This window comes from Kogia breviceps, chromosome 9 (assembly GCF_026419965.1).
Source record: "Kogia breviceps isolate mKogBre1 chromosome 9, mKogBre1 haplotype 1, whole genome shotgun sequence".
In the NCBI taxonomy this organism is placed as follows: domain Eukaryota; kingdom Metazoa; phylum Chordata; class Mammalia; order Artiodactyla; family Physeteridae; genus Kogia; species Kogia breviceps.
Window position 1 is genome coordinate 76,440,048 of NC_081318.1, and position 27,858 is coordinate 76,467,905.

General features: G+C 39.7%; 1 protein-coding gene across 9 annotated transcripts in view; it reads left to right on the forward strand.

Annotated features, from left to right (window-relative positions):
* Positions 1–27,858, forward strand: part of LOC131762377 (phosphatidylcholine translocator ABCB4) — an 86,101-nt gene that overhangs the window by 29,255 nt on the left and 28,988 nt on the right. For 7 of the 9 annotated variants that reach the window (XM_067042695.1, XM_067042692.1, XM_067042696.1 and 4 more), the window contains 10 exons: positions 512–636; positions 3,567–3,738; positions 6,216–6,329; positions 7,380–7,490; positions 7,713–7,838; positions 10,247–10,450; positions 10,804–10,974; positions 20,099–20,260; positions 23,503–23,664; positions 26,046–26,192. In XM_067042695.1, coding sequence (XP_066898796.1) covers positions 512–636; positions 3,567–3,738; positions 6,216–6,329; positions 7,380–7,490; positions 7,713–7,838; positions 10,247–10,450; positions 10,804–10,974; positions 20,099–20,260; positions 23,503–23,664; positions 26,046–26,192 — 1,494 coding nt within the window. Of the gene's footprint in view, positions 1–511; positions 637–3,566; positions 3,739–6,215; positions 6,330–7,379; positions 7,491–7,712; positions 7,839–10,246; positions 10,451–10,803; positions 10,975–20,098; positions 20,261–20,900; positions 21,028–23,502; positions 23,665–26,045; positions 26,193–27,858 lie in introns of those variants that run through there. The other 2 variants (XM_067042699.1, XM_067042698.1) reach the window with 2 other exon arrangements.

The following is a 27,858-nucleotide window of genomic DNA, read 5'->3' on the forward strand; positions in this document are numbered from 1 at the left end:
TTCTTTAGATGCTATCTTGTTCACACAGTTTGTTCACGAGATTATTGAAGGGGAAGCTAGGGAAAAGATCTGGTCATCTTACTTATTCTGCATTTCTACATCTTTGATCTATGGAAAGAACCAACAAGTTAGGCAAAGTATTGTATGATCAAAAGATCTGAAAGGTGTGCTAGGACCCGAGGTGAGTAGAGCATGGGGGTGCCTGGTTTAAGGTTAGTGACAAGACCAAGGGGCCTCCTGCAGAGAGCTCTTTCCTGCAAAGGGTGCTTTCCTGCCAAAAGCTGCTTAGGACTCCTCTTGGGGAGCATATCACCAGGGTGGATCAAATCCGCCCCTTGTAGGGAGTGGAAGCAGCCGTTGGATCGGGTACAGTGAGTGTGGTTTGCTTCATATCTACAATGTTTGATAAAGGACAGGGTTCGGGAAGAAAAAGTAAGTGAAAGAGTTGATCAGACTGTCTTTTAACATTTTTCCCCATACAAAAGGCATGCATGTTTTCTCTTTTTTCCAGATACTCTCAGCATTTAGTGACAAAGAACTAGCTGCATATGCAAAAGCAGGTGCTGTGGCAGAAGAGGCTCTGGGGGCCATCAGGACTGTGATAGCTTTTGGGGGCCAGAACAGAGAGCTGAAAAGGTCAGAAAGGTTCTTTGTCCACTAGTTCAAAGAACCCACTTTTACATTTTGTTACTTATTCTTTTGTGATATGTGTCTACTGCTTTCCTTTACCTACTATTAACCCCTCACCCACAAAATATAGGCACCCTTTACTGATGGCTAGAGTTTAACGTCAGACTTTACAGCAGGGTTCTGACCTTTTTATGTTCCATGGACTTCTTTGGCAGTCTGATGAAACCTATGGACTCCCTTCTTAAAATAATGATTTTCAATGCAGAAAACAAAATACGTAGGATTACAAAGGAAACCAATTATAGTGAAGTACAGTTATCAAAACTTTTAAAAACTGCCATGGTAATTACATATCTCTATTCTTAACCTATTAAATATTAAGAACTAAATACGGGTCACATATTTACTGTAATTCAAAGTAGGGTTGCAGGTAAAAGATACTTTAAGACATCTGTAACAATTAGAACAGTGGTATGAAAATGATCTAGGATTTCTTTTGGCAACAAAGTCACAGTTACCCCTAACCATACAGCAGTTTGTTGCCTGCCTTGAGAATTGAAGGAAAAGCTAAATTCCGGTTAGAGGTTAGTGAAATTAAATATGTAAATTTTTTCCCATTCAAGTTCCTTAACCAGGGATTCCAGGTGGAGTACCCCTGCTCTAAAGGAACTTGATCGACAAAAACCTATATGCCAGAACAAAGCCCCCTAATAAAGGCTACTCTGCTCTACTTAAATGCCCCAACCAGTTTTCTTTAAATAATAACATCCCCTAACATAGCTGAAGTATGACTCCATGTGAAGTATTTTCTTTTGCCATTCTATGGGACTCCTGATACCCACAACTCTTTGAAAGAGAAATTCTCTGGAAATTCTCCAGCCTTAAAAGCAAAGGTTCCCCACTCTCCTCTTCTTCATTTTCTGTTTTTCTGTTCCTTAAGCCCTCTTCAAAGCCAGCCTATGCCTGGTTCTCTAACTCTTCCTTTTTCTCTCTCACTGCTGCTTCCTGTGCACAGTAGCCCACACATGTCAGGATGAGTGTAATCAGTGTCTCTCCATTAGCAGCAGTAACTGAGCCGCCTCAGTGAAGGTAATTACAGCATGTCCGCCGCTGTCCCTGGAGCCCTGTGTCACGCTGGGGCTGACGTGCCCGCACCTTGTGGTCGGGCCCCCTGGGACTAAGCACAGTGCTGGGCATGGCGAGCTGGCTGTCTCCCCGGGGGCTCAGCTCAGCTGAATGTATGCATCGTCCAACACTGAGGAAACAACACTGGAGAGTAGGGTGCTTTAAATAATTGAAAGACATGATTTTTGGTGGCAACGTACATTTTAAAAAAATGAACAAATTCTCAACATCTTATTTGGTTAAACTGAAAAAGATATGATGTTGTTTATCTTTTGTTAGAAATGGAAATGCTCTAATGTATGTGGTATTTTCTCTAAAGTCTCATTGTATATCAGTGGATTTTTATTTTCTGATTTTAGGGAGCCAAAATCAAAATTTGTAGACTCTTTGCATCTAGCATGGAAGGCTTAACTGAAATTGATGGAAAAAATATTGTTATTTGACAGAACCATTCTAGACATTTATACCTTTATGTCAAATCCTAGAAGGCAGTAATATGAATTTTAATTAATATTCAAAAATATGACAATAATAGAATGAGTGATATTTAGGAAGACATTAAATTCTAAAACAATAGTAATAATAATAGGAATTGTCAGGTTTTGCCAACTATGCGCCAGCACTGTACTAACAACTTTCTATCATTATCTGTCAGCCTCATAATTGTCTTGCAAGGTAGGCATTAGTAACTCCATTTTATAATGCCATTTGCAGCAACATGGATGGACCTACAGCTTATCATCCTAAGTGAAGTAAGCCAGACAGTGAAAGACAAACATCATATGTTATCGATTATATGTGGATTTTAAGAAAATGATACACGTTAACTTATTTACAAAAGAGAAAGAGACTCACAGACATAGAAAACAAACTTACAGTTACCAAAGGCAAAAGGGAGGGGAGGGATAAATTAGGAGTTTAGGAATAACATATACATACTACAAATATAAAATAGATAACCAACAAGGACCTACTGTATAGCACAGGGAACTATACTCAATATCTTGTAATAATCTATAAGGTAAAAGAATCTGAAAAAGAATATATATTTTATGTATAACTGAATCACTTTGCTGTATACCTGAAACTGACACAACATTGTAAATCAACTATACTTGAATTTAAAAAAGAGTAACTCCATTTTACAAGTGATGAAACTAAAATCTAGAAAAGTTGAGTAAGAGCCTATATCCCATAAGTAGAGACCACTTTATAACCTTGTACCCAGGCTTGACAGTTGAAGGTCAGCCTGATCAAAACCAAAACATAACAAAAACCAAACCAAAGCAATACAAAAAAGCAAAAGGCCAAGTATAAGTACACAAACATGCAAAATTCCTGTCCCTCACCCAATGTGGCTGTGGAAGGAGGGTTTTCTCTGGAGAAGACAAATTGGCCTGTGTTAAGAATCTGTTTTAAGAGACCCAAATAGTATTTACATTTTGGCGTCATTCCTGGTTGGCTTGGCTTGGTTTCTCTTCTTCCACCTTTACCTTGACTTGTGATGCTGGCCATGAAGGGATGGTGAGGTTCTCCCAGGGATGGGAGTTCAATCCTGGAACAGCTATGGGAACATTGGTGGGGCTGGTAGGGACCACGGGAGATGGGTCCAGGCCAGTAAAGAAAAGGCTCAGATGGGTTCTAGTCCTGGCCGATCCTGAATTGGTTGAGTTCCCAGGAAGCTGGGTCTCACCAGGGGTTTCTGACTTTTATGGCTTTGAGCCTTAAACCTCCAACTATCAAGGAGGTGGATATGGCTCAGATTATGGATTGTTTTCTTTTTATCATGTTTTCCCCTCATTTTCTGGTAGGTATCAGAAACATCTAGAAAATGCCAAAAAGATTGGAATTAAAAAAGCTATTTCGGCGAACATTTCCATGGGCATTGCCTTCCTGTTAATATATGCATCATATGCGTTGGCCTTCTGGTATGCATCCACTCTAGTTATAGCAAAAGAATACACTGTTGGAAATGCAATGACAGTAAGTTGTTTTCCTAATATTTATGAAGAATCTGAAAATGTTGTTTATCCATCTACCTTTTCTTTCATTCTCCTCCTTTTTGAAGGATGAGCCATGGTTATAGGCTTTTTTCATTCTGTAAATCTTTGCTCTGTCCTGTGGGCAGAGCTGACCTTCTAGAATACACAGGGCATAACATGTAGATAGACCAATTGAGAAACATAAGGAGCATATACATTTTAAAAAATGGAATGAATTTATGAATGAACAAATATGCATTGGCGCCATCCTCATTCTGCCTTTGAGTTTCATTGTATAAGAAAGTAGGGCTTCCCTGGTGGCACAGTGGTTGAGAGTCCGCCTGCCGACGCAGGGGACACGGGTTCCTGCCCCGGTCCGGGAGGATCCCACATGCTGCGGAGCGGCTGGGCCCGTGAGCCATGGCCGCTGAGCCTGCGCGTCCGGAGCCTGTGCTCCGCAACGGGAGAGGCCGCAGCAGTGAGAGGCCCGCGTACCCACCAAAAAAAAAAAAGTAAACATTATTATACATAGGTCATACTATGAGAGAATGTTAAATTTACATGATATAAAACATCAGCTATCCAAATATAAGATGAAAAGTTATTTTAGTTTCTTTTTCTTTTACAAAATGAAAATAGCTTCATTTTTTGATTATAAAAATATATACTAGTTATACAAAGAATTAGAATAATTTTAAAAATTAGAAATTACTTATAATTAGAATTACTTATGATCTAATAATCCATATATACTTAATGATGACTTTTGGTGTATATCTTCTGGGTTATTTTCTATATGTGGATTTTTTTTCCTTTCAAAACTGGGATTGTATTATGCATACCTTTTTGTAAACGTTTTATAAACTAGCAATGTATTGTGACCTTCTTTCCACGTTAGTGACGGTCAGGGCAACACATAACCATTCAACTAGCTATGTTTTAAAATCTACACTTCCCTTTCTTTCTAAACAGAGGACATGGAGCACTGTTTGACCCCTTGATGCTGGCTTAGGGACATTATGAAAATTTATCATTTCAAAATGTTCTCTAGGGTGGTACCTTCAGACTGCATTGACGTTTGGAGGGCTGTTTGGCTGGCTGAGCTTTCATCACTGCTTAGTCTGTTTTTTCTCCTTTTGGTCTCCTCTCTGGTTGTCAGCTCGGAAGCTCTCCACCTCTCTTTACTTCCTCATTTGCTAAATTTTATGAAGAAAGGAGATTGAACCCTGACTCTGCCATTCACCCTTTGTGATGAGTGTGCCCTCTGTGCCCTGGTCTCCCCATTTGTACTATGCAGACAGTGACTTCTCCCAAGTAGGGCTACAGAGTGATACCCGAGATGCAGGGAGCCCAGCGATGTCCTCTGCATAAAGACTGAGAACTCTACTGCATTGACTTCATAGCATTGCTTTTGGTAGAGATGGTTTCGCTCTCTTACTGGTCTTTCTCTGTATTGCAGATAGTGGATTGATATTTGAGTTCTGGGTATGTGAAGTGTTACTGTTACTGTCTTCTGAGAAAAGACAGTAAGTAGATGTTTCAGCATGCCCAGAGATAAAGGAGTAATTTCTCTTCATTTATGTTTTCTTCAGTTAACGTTTGTTGATAATCTGGATTGCTGAAGCTATAGTGTTGACTTTTCTATATCAATTTATTTTCCTAGTGATAAAAATATAAAGGAAAATGTGTTTTGTGTGCTATAGTACAGAATAATTGTATAACGGAATTATTAATCATTGCACACAGGTGTGATTTAGTGTTTTATAATGTGCGAACTATTACTTTTTATATTAAAAGTCTTACATAACGTAGTACTTTTTTTTTTTTTTTTTTTTTTGGTACGCGGGCCTCTCACTGCTGTGGCCTCTCCCGCTGCGGAGCACAGGCTCTGGACGCGCAGGCCCAGCGGCCATGGCTCACGGGCCTAGCCGCTCTGCAGCATGTGGGATCTTCCTGGACCGGGGCATGAACCCGTGTGGCCTGCATCAGCAGGCGGACTCTCAACCACTGCGCCACCAGGGAAGCCCCCAACATGGTACTTTTTAAGGAAAATTTCATGGGGCCAAAATCTGTTTTATCTTGAACATTCTGTGTAATTCCATGCATAGTTAGAGAAAATCATACAGGACTGAAAAATACTACTGATGGAAAATGTTTTCCTCTGGTGACAGTAGCTTCAGAATCAAGGAAATAGGTTTGAAAAATCTTTCTGACTTTGTCTAAGTCCAGGAGAACAGCAACAGATAGTTTGGCAAGCTAGACAAAAAAAAAAAAATATTTTTGAGATTGAAGAAACCTGTTCATGCAATAAAAGGCTATAATAACCTTGTAAATTTTGCTCTTTTGCCAAAAACATTTTAAAGGGATAAACCTAATCACGATCCTTTGGGTAGTGTATGTTCCAAACAAATCATATTTGAGATGATGGTGGACTCCAGAATAGGACTTATAACTTTTCCTTGTGTTCTTTTTGCTCAGGTCTTTTTCTCAGTCATGATCGGAGCCTTCAGCATTGGACAGGCTGCTCCCTGTATTGATGCTTTTGCCAATGCAAGAGGGGCAGCATATGCAATCTTTGCTATTATTGATAGTGTGAGTCATTTATTATTTTAATGCCAAAAAATTCTTTGAGGTCTGGCTAATTAAATCTGGCTTTCAGTTAAATGTCATATGAAAATTATGCCAAGTGAACAACCTCTCCTTAGTAATGAATGAAATCAAATGCCTCTTATTAATATTTCTGAAAGTTTATCTTTAAATAATCAAATAGCACTGATCTCATTTTGGGAAAGTACATCTGCACTAGTGTGTTATTATTAGAGTTCAAAGCAAAGATGTTTGTCTTCCTAGTTTTCCTCCTTTTCTCTTTCATTTTGTAGCCAGACTAAGAATATTACGATTTGTATACAGGATGAGTGGATGGAAAAATTACTGGTGGGACCAAAATTGATAGTATTCTTTGCTGTGGGTTGCCCCCTGTAAAAAAAAAAAAAAATCACTGTGCATATGATATAATTTTGAATCAACTATATTGCATAAGTTGTACTGACTGCAGTGAAATAAAGAAAATCATTTTGACATAAGTATGTCACTGCATTTACACAGAGAAAATGCAAACTAGGTAACTGAAATGTGATTGTTTAATCCAAGCAATTCCTATTTCATTAATCTAAGTCATGAGAAAATTGTTCAGCTTCTGCATATATACAAAATTTACATCGTTCCTAAATAACTTGGCTCTAACCAATTGTTCAGTCTTCTCAACCCAGTCCATTACATTTGTTGTTTAGGAATAAGCTTATTTTCACTAAATGGTGAAATACCTGGATATATCCATGATAGTATGTTTTTGTTATTGCAGCTATAGGAATGTGCATGTTTGACCATTTAGAAAATTTATGAGGATATGCCAGAAACTTAACGTGAAATATCGTATGAAATGAAACGAATATATCCCTTACGTACTTTTCAAGAAAAGCTTATTTTCTGAGAAGGAATATTTCCTTAAACACACAAACACACACCGTCTTCAACTTGAGATGCCATTCTGGGTCCTATTTTTGGAATTTGCTGAAGCATATTCCTTAAAAATGCAGTTATTTGCCCTGTGATGGAATAGTCATTGAATTTTGTTTTATTTAGAATCCTAAAATTGACAGTTTTTCAGAGAGAGGACACAAACCAGATAACATCAAAGGGAATTTGGAGTTCAAAGATGTTCATTTCTGTTATCCAGCTCGACCTGATGTCAAGGTATTGTAAGTAATATTTATAGGAATTCCTAATTCAGACTGATTGTTTAATCATCTTAAGGAATCCGTAGTCTCTATTATTTTGATATGTATGTGCTTTTTTCCTTTTCAGATTATATTCCCTTATTTGATACTTCTTTTCCAAATTTAAAATTGAATCAGATTACTCCCCTTTTAGGCTTCTGTTGTGAAGTGTATTCTTTTTCTCTCTTTTCCCTCATAGATCTTAAAGGCCCTCAACTTGAAGGTAGAGAGCGGTCAGATGGTGGCCCTGGTTGGGAACAGTGGCTGTGGGAAAAGCACGGTGGTCCAGCTGATACAGAGGCTCTATGACCCCACAGAGGGCATGGTAAGTGGGAAGAGCCATGTTCTCCAAAGTGGGAAGCTGGATACCAATTAGCCCTTTGAAATTGTTTTGTTTGTTAACAAATTTGCATGTGAATCCAATTTTGGTAAAAAGACTATAGAATTGCAATGCATCTGGATAGTGCATTCAAAACCTTGAGCTGTTTTAACAAAAGTATTCAAGATGATAAAGGCCAAAGAAGCTAAACAACACTCTCCTCTGTTCCAGCTAAGCTTTTCATAACCCACTAGGTCACTGGAAAATGGTCATCCAAACCACTGGGAGGACTTACTAAGTTTGGTCAAAAATATTCCATATAGCAATTATTAATAACCTTGTGTTCAGGATGACAAGAAGTCTTAGGACAGTAATTAAATTCATCAAAGGCAGTTGAGTTTTCTTAAATGTTGGAATATCTGAAGGGGAAAGTGGGTTAGTCTTTAAGAAGCTTCTGGGGACATGGGGAACAGTAATGGCCTAGGGAATATTTTTTTGGCCTTTAAAAATTTTGTTATTAAATTCTAACTTATTTATATTTATTGGAGTATAGTTGATTTACAATGTTGTGTTAGTTTCAGGTGTACTGCAAAGCAGAATATATTTTCTGAGAAGAAGACATTCTCTTACATAATCACAAAACAATCATCAAAATCAGTAAATTTAATGTTAATACAATACGAGCCCACAGTATATATTCAGATTAACTCAGTTGCACCAACTTTTGGACGTTGAGTTTACCTGACATTGAAATGTGTTATAATTCAATAATAATGAAAACAGAAGTTTACAAGTTACAAAGAAAAACAAAAAAAACCTAAAAAGGCATTGAGACAGAACAGAGATTGCAGGAATGAATACAAAAGTTTTCTAGGATACACAAATTATTTATTTATTTACTTTAATAAAATTAACAAACCTTCTTTGAAAAATCTGATACACCAAGGAGGAACATAGGGCCATCCTCATTTCCTAAAGCAAACTCTAGGTTGGTTCAAGTGTAAACAGTTTTATTCATTTTTTAAAAAGAACATAGTAAATACTAACCATTGAGGATAAGCATTTGAAAACATCTTATTTTTAAAATTATTATTGGAGTAATACATTTTTTAAAGAAAACACACGTCAGCAGGGAAAAAAGTCTTCAGAAATTCTATAACTCAGAGATATTCACTGTTCACATTGTGATTTAGCAATTTTATTACTGCTGAAATAATAGAAAAAATGCCCAGTGGTACAGTTGACTGACTCAATTTTTCCTTAAATCTCTCCCTGTAAAAATCAGTAAAACTGGGCTTCCCTGGTGGTGCAGTGGTTGAGAGTCTGCCTGCTGATACAGGGGACACGGTTCGTGCCCTAGTCCGGGAAGATCCCACATGCCACGGAGGGGCTGGGCCCGTGAGCCACGGCCGCTGAGCCTGTGTGTCCGGAGCCTGTGCTCCACAACGGGAGAGGCCACAACAGTGAGAGGCCCGCGTACCGAAAAAAAAAAAAAAAATCAGTAAAACTATAATAAAAGAAAGCAATAAATTGGAACAAATAATTTATGATATATGTGGGAAAACTATTATAATCACTCTTTTAGAAATTAATGTGAATCTATCATAGGATATGAACATGCAAATCTTCCAAGAATAAATGTAGATTTGTAAAAAGTTTAAAGAAATGTTCAACCTCACTTATAATTGTATATGAATTAAAATAAATATAAGCTACCACCACACACTTATTAATTAGAAGAGATTAAAATGATAAAAGCTAATAAATTACAATAAAGCAGATATTTATATATTCCTGCTGACATTGTAAATTATTAAAAATCTTTTTAGAGGGTTGTTTATTCAACCTTTGATCAGCAAATAATAAATGCCCAACATATGCCAGTCATTGTATAAGTTAAGCAATTGTTATCAGAGAAGAAAAAATTAATCATACTCTTCGGCCTGGTATTTCTATGCTTTTACAATGATTGTCCTTCAGTGTTCCTTGAAGGAAGCCAGATATTCAGCAGGCGGGAAATGCTGAAGTAAATTATGGTATATTACATACAGTGAAACATCATAATGCCATCAAAATGATATGTAGACTAGGTAGGTAAAGGGACATTTTTATTCAGATTTAGTAATGGTAAGCAAAAATAATAGTTATGCCAAAAATGTATAACTGAATATATAATCACTTATGGAGAATAATCCATCCATAAAAGAACTGTATATGTAAGATAATAAATATCAAAAGAGAGAATACACTTTTTATTTTTAGTCATCCACAATGCTTTATTTCCAATTCTCATTTCTAACCACTGAAATAAGTTAAATATTAGCTAAGGCTTTTTTGGTAACAAATTAAAGAGTCTTGATACTTTATACATCAGAAGGTTTAAAACATTCAATGGAAGTATTTTGTTTTTTCAGATTACCATCGATGGGCAGGATATTAGGATGTTTAACGTAAGGTATCTGAGGGAAATAATTGGAGCGGTGAGTCAGGAGCCGGTGCTCTTTTCTACCACCATTGCTGAAAATATTCGTTATGGCCGTGGAAATGTAACAATGGATGAAATAAAGAAAGCTGTCAAGGAAGCCAACGCCTATGAGTTTATCATGAAACTTCCACAGGTAAAGCCTCTGTTAATGTAGTTGCCCTCAAAATGAGAATTTCAACTCATGTGAGTTCTCTCTTCAAAGGTTAAGCTAATAATGTTTGAGGTAAAAAGGTTGTCCAACTTTGCTAGGTAAGTCCCTTGAATTATCCAGTTGGAGCGTATAGCTTGGTACATGACGCATACAAAATTTTATACAGAGTATTTTAGTAGTTTGTCAGAATTCGATATTATTTATTTTATTATAATTTGTGACTCATTACGATGGTCAAAATGAAGCTCCCTGATGTCTTCATGAATTTCTAGACTCCATAGCTTTTTCTACTTGAAATACTTCATGAGCTCCACCATGCTTTCTTTCTCTTGTAGAAATTTGACACCCTGGTTGGAGAGAGAGGGGCCCAGCTGAGTGGTGGACAGAAGCAGAGAATTGCCATCGCTCGGGCTCTGGTTCGCAACCCCAAGATCCTGCTGCTGGATGAGGCCACCTCAGCGCTGGACACTGAGAGCGAAGCTGAGGTACAGGCAGCTTTGGATAAGGTCAGTGGACCCTAAACACCTGAAGGCCAGCCAGTTGAAACTTTTTTGAAAATTCTTGCCAATGCTTTGCGAGTCTAAGTTGAAAAACATAAACATAAGAGCAAATGAAGCTCTCCCGTGGGGCTTTCTTGGTTTCTCCTTTCTGTCAAGGCACATTGAAGAGAGAAGTGGGCAGCCCATTAACTGGCTTGCTTTGACCAAGGTGCAGTGAGCCCTAATCAAACTTGTGCAGTGAGCTGCTTAGCTTTGTTTTTTTCTTGCACATAGGCTAGGGCTTTGATCAAAAGTAGCTGTGGTAAAATGTACAAAGAAAAATCTGGTTACTTACGCAGTGGTCCAGCTGAAAACCAGTTCAGATATTTGCCTTATTTTGTAGGCAGTACATCGTCTTTATCTATTCATGAAAATGAATGGATGCTTTTCTGGAAATAAAGTTCAACGTGCATGTTTTTCTAAGCATATAAATAAGCAACACTTTTTTTTAAAAATTATTTATTTATTTTTGGCTGTGTTGGGTCTTTGTTTCTGTGCAAGGGCTTTCTCTAGTTGCGGCGAGCGGGGGCCACTCTTCATCGCGGTGCGCGGGCCTCTCACTATCACGGCCTCTCTTGTTGCAGAGTACTGGCTCCAGACACGCAGGCTCAGTAGTTGTGGCTCACGGGCCCAGTTGCTCCGCGGCATGTGGGATCTTCCCAGACCAGGGCTCAAACCCGTGTCCCCTGCATTGGCAGGCAGATTCTCTCAACCACAATAAGCAACACTTTTTTTTTTTTTTTTTTTTGGCGGTACGCGGGCCTCTCACTGCTGTGGCCTCTTCCGTTGCGGAGCACAGGCTCCGGATGCACAGGCTCAGCGGCCATGGCTCACGGGCCCAGCCGCTCCGCGGCACACGGGATCCTCCCGGACCGGGGCACGAACCCGCGTCCCCTGCATCGGCAGGCGGACTCCCAACCACTGGGCCACCAGGGAAGCCCTAAGCAACACTTTTTAAGGCTGCTGAGCTCATGGGCCCGGCTCAGAGTTTCTAAATCTCTCACTGTTATCTTTACTAAACTAAAGCTTCAAAGGAAGAACCTTATCTTTGGACACTTTCAAGGTCAGTGCTGAAGTCATGTGTAATAACAACACAGTCTTAAAACCAGAGTCAGATGACATCATGTAAATGGGTTTCAAACACATAAATATCATAAATATATTTTATTTGAGAAAGTTTAGTAATAAAATATGCAAGTTACTTAGTCTATCCAACCTACCTCTTGAAATTTTATTTTTTTGAATTGACCTATGTTATTTTATTTTTTGATTTTTATTGAAATATAGTTGATTTACAATATTGTGTTAGTTTCAGGTATACAGCAAAGTGACTCAGTTATACATAGTATCTCTCGTCTTGATATTTTAGACATGAACTGTATGAACCTTATTTTCTCAGGAAAATTTATACCTGAATCCTAAGTAAACACAGTTGCCTTGTGTGCTATAAGCTGTAGTTAATTCATGCTTCCTGGTTTATCAGATTAATATTTTGGCTTATCTTATATAATGTAATTTAATAATTTATGAAAGATTATGATAATTATTCCTCACAAATTTTTATACTCAATTACATTGCTTTCATGTATATTAAGTCTCACTATTAAGGAACCAAAATATAATACATAGGAGAATTATATTTGCTTAGTTAATTAGAAGTCACTTAAATGAAGAAATCATAAAAATAAATACATGCATAAATTAAACAATTAATTTTAACTCAAAACACATAAATGGTCATTCATGTGTCAATATAGACTTTTTAGCATAAAGTTAGGTAGGATAAGAGAGATATTTATGTGAAAAAAAAGTCCTATTCAGCCCTAGGACCCATGTCCCAATACTTTGTAGGTTACAAACATTCAATATGTTAGCCCTTGCTGTGCTAAATGAACAGAATTACTAGAGATGTTGTTTTTCATGATATGAATTCTGTCAGAAAAATTATAGCCTTGCAAGTTTTAATTCATTTTTGGACAGGTTACTTCATTCAGTTTTAGCAATTTGTGTTCTGTAGGATTATGGCCCACTCCTCAGTTGATAACATTTTACATATTGACTTTAAAAATAGCTGACGAATCACTCAGTTTTTTAAAAATCTCCAAGAAAAGCCATTAGCAGCTTGGGGTGGTGCTTAAGGGCACAGGTTGTGGTGCCAGGCAGGCTGAGGTGGCAGTCCTCTAAGCCTGAGATATTGCAGAATTAATTGGGGTGGGGGGCAGGGCAAGAGATAATGTCATAGGATGATTGAATAGATTAAATGAGATACTGCATGTAAAGTTCTTAGCACATACCTTGCCCATGAGAAATAATGCAATTATTCTGGTGATTACCATTACCATGAATTTTTTTTTTTTTTTTTTTTTGGTACGCGGGCCTCTCACTGTTGTGGCCTCTCCCGTTGCGGAGTGCAGGCTCTGGACGCGCAGGCTCAGCAGCCATGGCTCACGGGCCAAGCCGCTCCGCGGCATGTGGGATCTTCCCGGACCGGGACGCGAACCCATGTTCCCTCCATCGGCAAGCGGACTCTCAACCACTGTGCCACCAGGGAAGCCCTACCATGATTATTATTCCCTTTCTTGATTGCTGAATCAGTTACCTCTTGCTGCATAACAAACCCAAATTCAGGCTTAAAGCAATACTTCTGTAGATTGGCTGGGTGGATCTTCTGCTGTTTTTACCTGAGCATATGGCTGTATTTACCTGGAGGGTTGACTTAGCTAAAATGGTCCAAGATGGCCTCACTCATGTGCTGGCTGTTGGTTGGGCATCTCATACTCATGCTTGTACTCACTCATACAATAGGCTAACCCAGCTTCTTTACACAGAAGTCTCAGGCCAGTGTATCCAGAGGCAGAAGCTATAAGACGTCTAGAGGCTTAGACTCCAGAACTCACACAATGTCACCTTCACCATATTCTGTTGGTCACAGAAAGTCACAAGCCTAGCCCAGATTGAAGGAGTGAGGAAATAGATTCTGTTTCTTGATGGGTGAGCTGTAAAGGATCTATGACCATATTTAATCTTCCACAGCACACTCTCTGCCATAATTATTTACATTTCTCCCAAGTGCAAAATAAATCCACCTCTTCCCAAGACCCTCAAAATTTTCATACAGTTATGAGATCAGGCTCAAAGTCAGTATCTGAAGACGTGTATGTGGTCCAGACATGGATGAGATTCTTCATGTTAAGCTCATCTTGATCCAGAGAACTATGAACTAAAGAGACGTTATCTTCCACACATATACCCACCATGTAATGGTGAGGCAGGGACAGGCTAATTATAACAGACACTCCTATTCAAAAAGGAAAACAGGAAGCACATAGCAGTTACTGCTCCATAGCAATTTTGAAATGCAGTCAGATGCATGTTGCCAATTACCCCACTGCTCCAAGGAAAGGAAACATTCCTTGATTAAGGCTCAATTCTACCCTTAGTAGAATGGGTTCCCTAGTGCACTTTTTCTGCTTGGTTTGGGGCTCCAACCTCTGGGCTCTCAGATTCTCCCTCTGGGAGCTCTTTCCTTTCCCGTAAGAAAGGGCCTATGTCTACAGCTGAGTAAGTTTCTCAGCATGCTTTCTGCTCATAGAAATTTGAGACCCAGAGTCCTCTTTACATTTTTAATTTTCTCAGTCTCTTTTAGTCCAAGCTGATGGATTCTCTTAAAGACTCTGTGAGTTTGCTTAGAATTTGACTGTAGTTTGCTTAAGCCCCAAAAGTTACATCTTTAATTTTTTGTGGGGGCAAGCCTCTCTCTACTTTGGGCTGTATATGAAGCTGCCATTAGAAAACCCTTTAGAACCTTAGAAGCCCTTTTATGTAGCAGAGAGTGTCTACTAGAATTTGCCTTAAATTTTTCAGAGATTTTAACAAAAAAATCTCACACCTACACCCTGATTTGATCTTGGTCTCATTTGATTGGATGATTAACAATTCTTTTTCCAACCCAGCAAGTACTGGGTCTTCTTTGTAGCTTCTAAGTTCACCTTGCAAACCAAATGGCTTCTTCTTTAGCTCATCATTCTCTTCTCATACCTTATCATATACAGCCTGGCACTTTCAACATTCTATTTAGAGATCTCTGGAATCTCCTTAGTCAAATGTACAAGTTCATTAGATAAAATATCTTTCTTCCAAGTTACTACAGGGAACAGTTTTTCCAGTTATCCTAAGGTTATATAACACAGGTCACTGTCTTTCCAGCCTCCAATAGCAATTTTCTTACTTTTCTTCCAGTCTCCACTAACAGTATCATCACCTCCCTTCTAGTCACTGCCTGCCACTCAGATCCCAGCCCCAAAGCCAATGTCACATGTTTTAGGGTTTTGTTACAGTAGCATCCCAGTCTAATTACCAATTTCCATATCAGTTGCTTTAATCCAGCACTTAGTGGGTTGGCTGGTGTGATTCCTCTATTGGTTTCGCCTAGTCTCCCCATGCAGCTACTCTCAGCTCAGGGTTAGCTGGGCTGGAATGTTCAAGATGGCCACCCTCATGTGCCTGGAAATTGGTGATGGCTGTTGCCTGAGGCAGCTTGGTTCTCCTCTAGTAGGCTTCTCATCTTCAAGTAGACCAGACAAGCTTCCTTTCCAGGTAGCTTTCAAAGATGGCAAACACACAAGCTATAAGGCCTCTTGAAGTCTGTGCTTCAGAAATTGCTCAAGCATTAATTCCTTCATATTGTTGGTCAAAGCAAGTCACAAGGCCTGCCCAGATCTGATGAGGTGGAAAAATAGACTCCACCTCTGAAAGGTAGTAGCTGCAAAGTGTTTGTGACCATGTTTTATCTACCGTAGTTGCTGCAAATAGTTCATAATCTACCCAATTGACTCCATACATTGCAAGATAACTAAACTGATATGTTTTGCAGACTATAAACTGTGTCTTTAAAAGGGAAATCCTTCATTACTGTACTCCCCCCAATGATACTAGTCCGTCAGTTGGCTGGTCCATCTATTTATATACCACCTCTCTTTTAACAATGAAAAGTTGAATTTTGTAATTAATTATTTTTCCTCTGAGGAGCATAAGGATATACTACTATTATAGTTATTGTTTTTCCTCCCTTATTACCTAGCCTGGAAGAATAATATTTTCCTCTTGTGGATCCTTTATACATTTATCAATACCTCTTGTGGCACCAAGTTATTGTAGTTAGCTATTTATTTATATGCCTCCTCTCTCTTAGAAAGAATAAACCCCCTAAAAGGCAGAATTAATAAATGGTTCATGTTTGTGTCTCTGTAACACCTACTCCAGTGCCTTGCCCATAGTAAAGCCTAAATAAATTTTTACTGAATTGATTACCATGGCCAAGTTCATTGAGATAATACATGTCTACATTTAAAAAATTATTAATGACCATTTCTGCTTTTGGCTCAATAGATAGCAGCTATTCATCAAAATAAATAATAGGTTTTTCCAATATAAGATCTTAAAGAATAGAAAAGCAGACTTGATATTTTGATTTTTTGAAGAAAGTCAGTAATCACAAAGTTTCATACCTACACACACTCTCCTACTCATAGTGTTTCCATACTGGAGGGGCAAGAAAAGAACCAGAGTAGTGATTTAATGAAATGATCGCCAAAAGTTTCATTTTATGCTTTTTTTTTCAGAAGTTCCAGAAAGGCTCATGGAATAGTACTTCCTTTGTTTGGGCCTGCCTTTCATTCCTACACATACAAAATTAGTAGAAGTTCCAAATTTCTTAATAGTTGGTGTCCTTGAATCTAGGGTATTTATTTGCCAATGTTTTGCTCATCACTGGGGTGTTTGAAAATAGCCCTTTGTGTCAGATCTCCTCTACTCTGGCCAAAGAATCTTGGGCAAGGGTGACAGTTGCTAATTTTGAAATTAGTAACTTTGCATACTTTGTTTCTCCTGCACACCAGTCGTTTACTCACAAGTCTGACTCCGATTCCTCTGTTTTTTTTAAGTTGATATAGCATCAACCTGTTATTATCATAATGATAACCCAGTCACTGTCAGCAGTTTACTCATCACTGTTAGTATTATGAATATAATTAGGTTCAAAGTATTTGAACCTAAGTATTTCCTCTATGCCTTATTCAAAGTATTTCCTCTATGCCTTATCATACATGGACAAAGCCATGCAGCTTCCATATCAGTAAAGCAGTAAATATTTATGAATGTTTCTTTGGGGCCCATATGCTAAAAATCAAAGAACAGTCTTAAATGTTGTCCAATAGTTATGCCCTAGTCTCTCTCTCTTTTTATGATGTAACTCTTTTATATTTATTTAAACACAATTGATTCATCTGGTTATTTTAGAGTAAGGACTGAAGAAGAAAGACTACATTATTTTTTTCAAGGTGGCTACAAAATTGGCTCCACAGTCCACCTTCTGTCTATGGAGAGACAGCATATTTATTCATACTATCATACTAATTCTTAAATGTTTCATGTCTATTTCTGGACTCTCTATATGGTTCTATTGATCAAATCGTCTCTTCACATGATAGCTTCCCCTGGAATTTACTATTTCAATTGCTGTAGCTTTTTTTTTGGTTTTAATTTATTTATTTTTGGCTGCATTGGGTTTTTGTTGCTGCCTGCGGGATTTTTCCAGTTGTGGTGAGCAGGGGCTACTCTTCATTGCAGTGCGTGGGCTTCTCATGGCGGTGGCTTCTCTTGTTGTGGAGCACGGGTTCTAGGCGCGCGGGCTCAGTAGTTGTGGCTCCTGGGCTCTAGAACGCAGGCTCAGTAGTTGTGGTGCATGGGCTTAGTTGCTCTGCGGCATGTGGGATCTTCCCGGACCAGGGCTTGAACCCGTGTCCCCTGCGTTGGCAGGCGGATTCTTAACCACTGCACCACCAGGGAAGCCCTAATTGCTGTAGCTTTTTATGTTTTAGTATCTGGTGGAGATATTACCCAGATACTTATTAACTTTTTCAGAATTTTCATGGATGCTCTTTTTAAAAAAATTGAGATATAATTCAGGTACCATAAAGTTCACCCTTTTAAAATGCACAATTCATTGGTTTTTTTCAGTATATTCACAAGATTTTGCAACCATCAGCACATCTCAGTGCAGAATATTTTCATCATCCTGAAAGGAAACCTTGTACCGATTAGCAGTCACTCTCCATTCCACCCTCACCCTTGCTCTTGGCAACCACTAATCTGCTTTCTCTCTCCATGGATTTGCCTATTCTGGACATTTCATATAAATAGAATCATACAAGGCATGGTCGTTTGTGACTGACTTCTTTCACTTAGCATAATGTTTTCAAGGTTCATCCATATTGAAACACGCATCAGAATCTCATTCCTTTTTCTGGCCCAGTATTATTCCATTGTATGGATATACCACCTTGCGTTTATCTTTTGATCAGCTGATGAACATTTGGATTGTTCTCACTTTTTTGCTCTTGTGAATCTAGTCTTTTTTTTTTTTTTAACATCTTTATTGGAGTATAATTGCTTTACAGTGTTGTGTTAGTTTCTGCTGTATAACAAAGTGAATCAGCTATATGTATACATATATCCCCATATCCCCTGCCCCTTGCGTCTCCCTCCCACCCTCCCTATCCCACCCCTCTAGGTGGTCACAAAGCACTGAGCTGATCTCCCTGTGCTATGTGGCTGCTTTCCACTAGCTATCTATTTTACATCTGGTAGTGTATATATGTCAATGCTACTCTCTCACTTTGTCCCAGCTTACCCTTCCCCCTCCCCGTGGCCTCAAGTCCATTCTGTACGTCTGTGTCTTTATTCCTGTCCTGCCCCTAGGTTCATGAGAACCTTTTTTTAAATTTTTTTAGGTTCCATATATATGTGTTAGTATATGGTATTTGTTTTTCTCTTTCTGACTTACTTCACTCTGTATGACAGACTCTGGGTCCATCCACCTCATTACAAATAACTCAATTTCGTTCCTTTTTATGGCTGAGTAATATTCCATTGTATGTATGTGCCACATCTTCTTTATCCATTCATCTGTCGATGGACACTTAGGTTGCTTCCATGTCCTGGCTATTGTACATAGAGCTGCAGTGAACATTGTGGTACATGACTCTTTTTGAATTATGGTTTTCTCAGGGTATATGCCCAGTAATGGGTTTGCTGGGTCCTATGGTAGTTCTATTTTTAGTTTTTTAAGGAACCTCCATACTCTTCTCCATAGTGGCTCTATCAATTTACATTCCCACCAACAGTGCAAGAGGGTTCCCTTCTCTCCACACCCTCTCCAACATTTACTGTTTGTAGATTTTTTGATGATTAGCCTCTCATTTCTGTCTTTTTAACTACTTAGGTGAATTGGGCTATACTCTAATAACCATCCTAAGGATGTGGTTTTATTGCCTCAGAGTAGGAGTGGTCTTAAGAAGTTGTTAGTCTTGATAGGGCTAATGAGTATTTAAAAAAAAATAACCATTGTTAATGACATAACATGAATAGTTTGATGGGCATTTTGCAGGTTGTAAATGCCCGTTCATAAACTCACCAAGCCAACGACATGTGAGTTCAGGGAACTACTTAGGGGGGTGATTTGTAGAGTTCAACATCCATAAAAATCACCTGAAGCACTTGTTAAAAATCATAGTTAATGGCCCCACTCCAGGGTTTGTAATTCAGATGGTCTATGAACCATAATGTAAACCATCCAGATCCCAGGGTATGTTTTCACCTAAGCTGCCTGCATGTAGTCCATTAGAATTACAGTCAAAATCAGGCACTTCAAAAGAAATCCTACAGAAGTGCTCTGGAGAAGACTGTATGTGGCAACAACTTCTGAACATGCTTCTGCTAAAGTCTCTAGCATATCATATAACTCAGAACAGGGCTCCTCACACAGATATGAAAACATTTGAGAAGGGTTGTAGACCTCCAGAGTTATCCATCCTTATCCTGGAGGGACTGACCTCCTGTCTGGTCCAGAACTTAAGTCTCCTTTTAGCCATTCACAGGTGAGTGATGCCTTTGTTCCCTAATCACACGGGGATGGTGAGCTACTTTTGCATCGTCCACAAACACCTCCATCCAAGTGCTTAATTGTGTGTTAATTGACAGTGCAGGACATTGTAACCCTCCTGCCCTACATGTTTGTCCTTTTCCCCTTTAGGCCAGGGAAGGCCGGACCACCATAGTGATAGCACACCGACTGTCTACAATCCGAAATGCAGATGTCATTGCTGGGTTTGAGGATGGAGTCATTGTGGAGCAAGGAAGCCACAAAGAACTAATGAAGAAGGAAGGGGTGTACTTCAGGCTTGTTAACATGCAGGTATCTGCTTCCTGGGAAGTTTTTCTGCTGTTTTCTCCTCAATATAGTATTCTTTATTTATTAAAATATCACGTAGCTAATGCCATGTTGAGAAGACGTTTTCAGGAAGATGCCTACAATATACATCTGAGACTTTAATTCAGAGTTGTTGAAAGAATCTCTAAAGAGAAAGGTGAGGGGGGAGGAAAATAAAGGAAGGTGCCCAAAACATTTTGAACTTATTCTTTAGGACAGAGATTCTTTTTTTTTTTTTTTTTTTTTTTTTTTGCGGTACTCGGGCCTCTCACTGCTGTGGCCTCTCCCATTGCGGAGCACAGGCTCTGGACGCGAAGGCCTAGCGGCCATGGCTCACGGGCTTAGTTGCTCCACGGCATGTGGGATCTTCCCGGACCAGGGCACGAACCCGTGACCCCTGCATCGGCAGGCGGATTCTCAACCACTGCACCACCAGGGAAGCCCTAGGACAGAGATTCTTAATTGCCTGGGGAATGAACTTCTGGAGCAACTTTGCAAAATAAATAACCTAAAAATATGTTATTCTGTAAACATGATTCTTATATTTGTAAAAGTATATACATTTGCTTTGATATAACTGTAACTAGTATGTACATAATTTTGTTCTTTTTTCTTCACATTTCAGATACACATCATCCAGATTCTATCATTTTAATGGGTCCTCAGCATCTTTTCACATGTTCCTTGGCTGTTTGTATATTTTCCTCTGTGAAAGTGTCTGTTCCCGTATTAGGCTGTTTTCTGTTGAGTTGTTCATGATATTCTTATTGATTTATAAGAACACCTTGCATAAAAAGGAAATACACATTTCTCTTGCATGTATTGGAAGTATTTTTCCTGCTTTGTTCTCTCAACTTCACTTTGTTGTTTGTTTGGCTGCCATAAAAAGAGCTTTAAAACTGTATGTAATTAGATTATCATTTTTCGTCTCCATGTCTTCAGGATTTGGGGTTGTTCTTAGGATATTCACCCATATTTCCTTTTAACATTTATTGGGTTTTTTTTTTACGATTGAATATTTGAGGCAGCTGAAGTATATCCAGGTGTAGGAAATAAGGGCTATTGGTTTCAAATATATACCTTTTTTTTTTTTTTTTTTTTTTTTTTTTGCGGTATGCAGGCCTCTCACTGTTTGTGGCCTCTCCTGTTGTGGAGCACAGGCTCTGGACGCGCAGGCTCAGCGGCCATGGCTCACAGGCCCAGCCGCTCCGCGGCATGTGGGATCTTCCTGGACCGGGGCACAAACCCATGTCCCCTGCATCAGCAGGCGGATTCTCAACCACTGCACCACCGGGGAAGCCCCAAATATATACTTTTTATCAACTGGTGAAAAGTGGCCATCTTGGCTTTGGAGCTCAATGACCTCAGCCTGCAGTAAATGAGGGCTTTAGGTAAGGCACAGAAAAGTATATTATGAGATAGAGAGAGGGATTATACATTTGGTCATAGAAGAAGTCTAAAATCAGAATGGGCTTATTGGAAGAACTGTTTATTGAGATAGCATGGACAAGATGACAAAAGGAGAAAAAGATAAGAAAAGGATTGATGAGAAGTGGTTCAGTCTGACTTGCCATGTGCTAGAATTTGGGGGAGCCAGGCTTGAGCATGTGGTGGGGAGCCGTGGAAGATTGTTGAGCTGAGGTGTGATTTGAGCAGGACTGCCCTTCAGGAAAGTGACTCTGATAGCAGTGTGGGAGTGGATGGAAGTGAGGATGTGGGGACCAGTTACAAGACTAAGTCTCTAAGTTAGGTTGTTTTTTTGTTTTTTAATAAATCTATTTACTTATTTATTTTCAGCTACATTGGGTCTTTGTTGCGGTGCGCGGGCCTCTCATTGCGGTGGCTTCTCTTGTTGCAAGGCATGAGCTCTGGGCACACGGGCTTCTGTAGTTGTGGGTCACGGGCTCTAGAGTGCAGGCTCAGTAGTTGTGGCGCACGGGCTTAGCTACTCCGCAGCATGTGGGAACTTCCCGGACCAGGGATCGAACCCGTGTCCCCTGCATTAGCATGTGGATTCTTAACCACTGCGCCACCAGGGAAGTCCCACTAGGTTGGCTTTTGTTGGGAGATGGTATGAAACCGTTCCAGTGGGAAACAAGGAAGTCCACCAAGCAGAGCGTACCTGCAGTGGGGTTCAAGGCACAAGGGCAATATTCTGTCAGGTGCTGAAAGCACAACTGGAAAGTAGGATCAGATTAGATCCAGAGCTCAAGATAGACAGCCTTTGTGGGTACAGTAAGGCACTAGCCAGATAATTGCGTTTGGGGACAGGACCTGAAGGGAAAAAGACAATACCACAAGAACTGAGGTCCTGGACAAACCATTAAGATGTGGACTCAGACATGGCCGAAGCAAACAGAGAACAACGTTAAGACTCCAGGAAGGTTGGGTTGATAGTCCCTCATCTAGCATTGAGCTAAAGGTCCTTAAATTATCCCTCTCCCTGACCCTTTAAGGAGACAGTTGATCCCAAAGTGGGCAGTGAGGCTGAACCTGCAGGACTGTTCCCCTGGGGGGAGGTGTGGATGAATCTTTGCAGGACTCTGAGGAAAAAGATGATGGTACTCAGCCAGATTAACAGCCTCCCTCAGGCAGTGACCAGTTTTTCCTTGTTTGTGAAATTGAGCCCTTGGTAATATTTCTGTTTATTCTGCTGCCCTGTGGTGGTCTCTAACTTGTTCTCTGGATCCTGGCGTATTGAAGAAATTCCCAGTTACCTGCTGGATAGTGAAAACTTTGCCTTTTAATTTTTAGAGTTTTTTTGTTTTTTGGTTTTTTTGCGGTACGCGGGCCTCTCACTGTTGTGGCCTCTCCCGCCATGGAGCACAGGCTCCGGACGCGCAGAATCAGCGGCCATGGCTCACGGGCCCAGCCGCTCTGCGGCATGTGGGATCCTCCCGGACCGGGGCACGAACCCGCATCCCCTGCATCGGCAGGCGGACTCTCAACCACTGCGCCACCAGGGAAGCCCCTTTAGAGAGTATTTTTATATTCCAGGTTTCATATTGTTCAAATTGAATTTAACCTTTCTGTCCTTTGTAACCTCTTTTACTTCCATGTGTTGATATACTTCTTGACACTTTGCAGCTAACTTTGACTGAGAAGCTGTGATGGAATCTGAAAGTCTTGACACGTGATATTCAAATGGCTGTATGGTTCTAAATTTGGAGGTTATATCCATCTGGACACAGGTGCACACACAATTCAATGTTTTGTTCTTCTTTTAGACATTAGGAAGCCAGATCCAGTCAGAAGAATTTAAAGTTGCACTAACTGATGAAAAGCCTGCCATGGGTTTGGCTGGTGCCATAGTTAGGAGTTCTTTTCATAAAAGCCTGAGGAATTCACGAAAGTATCAGAATGCCTTTGATGTGGAAACCGTTGAACTTGTAAGTTGTTTTTCACTTAAATCTTTAGTTGTTTAGTTTTGCTGTTGAAATTCTTAGTCTTTCAAGTATATTGCAGGCACAGAGGATTCCTGCCATGAGCCATACTCTTCTTAAAAAAAGGAAATATCACATTTTAAATGTATTTGTCAAAAATTGAAATCAGTTCCAATTAAAATTGGATTTCCAATGAAAAAAGATCCAAAAACATAGTCTTTGTGCTTAGATGCGTAAAATTAAATCTAGATATTCCACTTATTTTTGAGGTCCAGAGATAAATAAGGCTGGTCTAAAGTAAGAGGCCCTGATATTTGCATGCTCTATTAGGTAGGATTACTTTTGATTTCTATGCTAGGAAACTCAGATTAATATCAGTTTAAGAAAATAAGAGGTTTTACTTCTCTTTCACATAAAAACTTAAAGGTGAGAAACCCAGGGCTAGAATGGTGACTCTGCCATGGTTACCACGGATTCAGGTTCCTTTCATATTTATCCTCACTATCCTGGCATGTACCTTCCATTCTCAATGATCAAAAATGGCTCCTGAAGTTCCAGCCATCACATCTGTGTTCCAAGCAGCAAGAAGAAACAAAGATTTTTCCCTAAGTCCGATACAGTACTTTTATTTATATGTCACTGGCCATAGCTTAAACACATGGCGCTACTTAGCTACAAGGAAGGGTAGATAACTGAATCTTTTTGCTATATGCATTGCTACTCTGAATAAGATTGGAATTCTCTTACTAAGAAAAAGAATAACCAGAAATAGCCAAAGTGTACATTCTTTAACGTTTCTCACCTGAAGACTTGGGATGTTATTAATTCAAGTTAACAGAAGCTTTTATAATATTGATAGAAAGGGAATCCATTCCAAGAAAAGATATTTTATGATTTTAAGAATTGGTTTGAGAATACCTTTTGATGGTATTTATTGATAAAAGCTGAGTTTATTTTTACTTTTGTGTTGGCCTGAAGACACTAATCCTACCGAGAATTCACTGCATCTGTTTTTCTCTGCCCACAAGGTTATTTACTGCAGAGATTACGAGGGCTCTCTCAGAGGTCTCAAATCTTGGTGTATTTATGGAAAGAGAATAACAATTGAATTATTGTGGAGCTGCATTATCATACCTAAGATAAATAATTTCCCCCTTTTGGCTGTGGAAGTATTTACTTCTCATTTCCTCATTTATCTGGACAGTTATGCTGCTAAATCTTTAGAGTCTGGTATTTTAGAGGAGCACTTGTCTTGGAGAAATGCACAGAGAAGAGTGGGAGTCAGAAAATGCCACATCAACAAGACTGTCCTAAGTGCCATCATAGAGGGATAAACGATGTGCCCAAGGAGCGGGGGAAATTAAGTCTGATTAGAAGGGCCTGAAAGACCTGTTGGCGTGTGAAGAGCAGCCTCAGCTCGTTTAACAGGCTGGAGACCAGGGCTAAAAGATGTTAACTAGGGAGGAAAAAAAAACCCTAAAACGCAGAGAAAATGAGTGGCTTGAAAGAAGAGGGCTGAATAGAAACTATTCCCATGTTCTCTTTTTCATAGAGACGCAAACATGACCTATTTAAACAACTGTAAGGCTATGGGATTCCACAGACACCTTTTGTATCTCGTTTACTGTTAAACCACCTCTGTAGTCAGAATATTCTCCTTTAGGTGACCTAAATCCTTCATGCTTGACCAGACATTGAGTTCAGCATTTGCTGAGAACCTGATGTGTGCCAGGCATTGGGCTATTTCTAGGGATATAAAGACATAGTCTTCACCTTAAAAACAAACAAGCGAGTCATGTAAACAAACGGGGTGGGGGGATCACAAAACAAGCTAAGCTATGAAATAGAAGTCCGCAGAGGGAACAGTGGTGAAAGAAAAGGGGAGTCGTTACTTTAGTTTTGTGAGTTGGGAACACGTCACAGAAAAGGCAGCGCTGGGCAGGGTTCCAGGGTGAGGAGACCAGGCCCAGGTCCTCAGGTTAATCATGGCGCCTTGTGTTGGTGAGGACACTTACCTATCTATTCATGGGTCTTGTCTCATGTGACCCCAGCATCATGCCGGAGCTGAATTGGACTTGAATTCGAGGGCATTTTGTGCCCAGATCTTCTGCCCACTCTGCTGAGGCTGGAATAGAGATGGGCTGGTCACACCATGAAGATCGCTCCTTGGGTGAAGGACTCATACTCGTCTTATGCTGTGTAGTCAATGGACATAGTTAACATTTGATAACATCCTGTCCAACCCTCTAGTAGTTTGCTGTAGCCTGGTCATTCTCTGCACCTAGTTTGCAAGTTCCTTGAGGTTGATGCCAGGCCTTCTCTATGTCCATACACTCCAGTGACGGTAGTGTTGTCACCTTTTTTGTCTTGACATGTACGTGTTCTAGGATGAAACTGTGCCGCCGGTGTCTTTTATGAAGATCCTGAAACTGAATAAAACAGAATGGCCCTACTTTGTGGTGGGAACTCTGTGTGCTGTTGCCAACGGGGCGCTTCAGCCGGCCTTCTCGGTCATCTTCTCAAAGATTATAGAGGTGAGTCTGAAAACACCACTGGACAGCTTGAATGAAGTCACTTCACCATTACATCAGTTCTCATGCCACCCTGGTCCATTTTGCAGTAAAGCAGCCTCAAATTAAACTAAGCCCAAGGTTGTAATTCCCTTTTGAGGAAAGCTATGAGGCAAAAGAAAAAATAGGCAAGTATGCTATCAATGAAATTAGAAACTGTAAAGTCCCTGAAGAAGGCATTCTGATTCCCTCTCTTCATTTGGGTGAACTGGTGTCAGGCAGTGATCACCATCCCGTTTGTGGAGAGGAGATGCATGTCTCATTGGGTGGCTGGGTGGTGGGGAAGGGAAAGAGTTCAAGTCTCAAGTGTTCAAGAGGCCAGGCTCTGGGGACAGACCGGCCTCATCACTTAATCGCTGTGCAAATTGGGCAAATGCTTTCCCTTGCTGTACCTCAGTTTCTTCATCTGCAGAATAAAGCTACCTCCTAGGATGGCTGAGGATTAAGAGATGATTTAGGTAACTGTTTAAGAGCGTCTGCCTGGAAGTAAGTATTCAAAAAGTTGCTACATCATTGTTTAGCAATTGTAGCAATGTTTAGCATTGTTTAGCAATTGCTACATCATTGTTTAGCAATCCTTACAAGGCTTGGGGAGGCTAAGAAGGAAAACCTACACTATCCAGTTGTTAAATTCATTGGGGGATATTTATCAGAAGTGATCAGAAATATCTAAGGCTCCATAAAATCCAACATTTATATTTTATAACCTTAGTCAATCTCTATTGTTATTGGAGAGACTTTTTTGTTAAAGATGAATTATTCTCCATCACATTACGACTTTATCACGCTGCTTTTTTTTCAGCTTGTTTTCTATCTTTATTTTTTGAGCTTCATATAATGTATTACCCTTCAAAGTTTTATTTTATTTCTTAATTTTTATTGGAGTATAGTTGCTAAGAGTATATTATGCTTGTGACTTTGAACATTGGTTTAAGACCACAAGCTAAAAAATAAATTAGGAAGAACCCTCCAACTGTTCTTACATTACAAAATAAGGCAATCCCTGGCTCTTCTGCAATTCAAGAGCTGTGTGGATTGTATTTATATTTGGGGGCATCTCCTTTGTGTCAAATGCTGATTTTGGAGATCAAGCAGCAAACAAAATAAACTAAGTCCAGCCCTCCAACAGTTTACCTTCTACTGGGACAGACACAGAACACAACCAAACAGCAAATATGTAATGTGTCACAGCATAGCAAGCATTTTAAAAGCAGCGTCTGGCAGTGCAGGGGCTGGAGCTGGAGGTGCTGTTTCATGCGGCTGGGTCAGGAGAGGCCTGTCGGGGCAGAGGCCCCGTGGAGTGGAGGGTGGTGAGCAGGTAGGGGGCAGGGTGGAGTTCAGACAGACGGAACAGCAAATGCAGAGGAAGAGGCACAAACACGGAAATGTGCAGCCACACACAGTCCGTAGGCAGTGCTTCAACCCATGTTAATAACTGCAAACAGTAAGTCCACTACGTACGAACTTTCCAGTTGTGAATGCACGTGCCAGCCCCTGTATGCCAGCTGCTGTACTGTACTACTGTACTTTTCAAAGTACTGTACTGAAAGATTGAGACTGTTTTCTTTATTTTTCGTGTTTGTTTTTTATGTATGTGTGAAAAGTATTATAAACCTATTACAGTACAGCA